A 1,258-nucleotide genomic window follows, 5' to 3' on the forward strand; every position below is an offset into this window, starting at 1 on the left:
AGTTCACAAGTTCAGAATCAAGTTTACCGGTAATAAAGTGGCCCAAGCAAGTTAGTGTCGAAAAGAAGCGACGTTCGCGTAACGAGTTGATTGGACAGTTGCGCAGTCAGTCTGTGCGGCGTGATACGGATTCAAACTATTACATACAGTGGAACAATTTAGTGACGAGAAATAATAAGCGACGTATTCGTAAATATTGTATTGGACAGCTAGAATATATGAGAATTCAAAATCAGGTTAGTTCTTATTTTCATATCCCTTTCAGAGTTTGAGGTTGTGCCAATTTGAATAAAAACAAAACATTGTTACCACTTATTAATTTCTATAAAATGGCTCAAGATCTTAAAAATCTAGTTAGAAATAGAGGTTCTCTTAACCAACGTTTATCTATTCTTGAAACCTATATTATTTCAATTAAAAGCGAAACAAATTCAGTAGATATATGTAACATTCAATCGCGATTTGACAATTGTGTAGATTTGCTTAATCAATTTGATCCTATACAGGGTGAAATCGAAGAGAAATGCGAGGAAAAAGATATAGTTTCACAATTTTCAGAAAGAGATTCTTTTAAATCCAGATATTTTGCTGCTATTTCATTTTTAAAAGATATTTTAAATAAAAATAAAAATGAAAATTCTTATGTTCAACCTAGTGCTTCAGCCCATGATTCTTTGCAAAATATATTACTTCCGAAGCTTCGTCTTGCTTGTTTCGATGGGGAGTATGATACCTGGTTAAATTTTAAACAAAATTTCATTTCAACCATTCATCAAAATACAACCCTTAGTAACAATCAAAAATACAATTTTCTAAAAGCTGCTTTAGATGGCCATGCCAAAAGAGCCATATTGGGATGTGAGGAGACACAAGATTATCCACGAGCATGGAAAATGCTATGTGATAAGTTCGACAAAAGAAATGTCTGGTAGATACACACATACAATCTGTCATTAATATAGAGCCTTTACAAAAAAATAAATTTACACAATTTAGACATTTGTTAGATGAGGTTTCCATTCATTTATCTGCACTGGAAAGTATGCAGATAACAAAAGAGTCACTTTGCGACATGGCTATTATTCATATAATATATCATAAACTAGATAAGATTAATCAACACAAGTGGAAGGAATCTCACACCAAGGCAGAGCTTCCAACATTAAACGAATTTCTAGATTTTCTTAAAGAAAGACAAGATATTTTACAATCACAACAAGAAAGTAATGCTAAACCGCAAGGTAATCAATTTAATCAA

The 1,258-nt window shown here is 32.2% G+C and overlaps 1 protein-coding gene across 1 annotated transcript; it reads left to right on the plus strand.

The window, feature by feature from the left end:
* The first annotated feature begins 329 nt into the window (after window positions 1-329).
* On the plus strand, window positions 330-932 carry LOC126891473 (uncharacterized). Its single transcript, XM_050660650.1, has one exon. The coding sequence runs from the start codon at window positions 330-332 to the stop codon at window positions 930-932; it is 603 nt and encodes a 200-aa protein (XP_050516607.1).
* The last annotated feature ends 326 nt before the right edge of the window (window positions 933-1,258 follow it).

Source organism: Diabrotica virgifera, chromosome 9 (genome assembly GCF_917563875.1).
Source record: "Diabrotica virgifera virgifera chromosome 9, PGI_DIABVI_V3a".
Taxonomy (NCBI): domain Eukaryota; kingdom Metazoa; phylum Arthropoda; class Insecta; order Coleoptera; family Chrysomelidae; genus Diabrotica; species Diabrotica virgifera.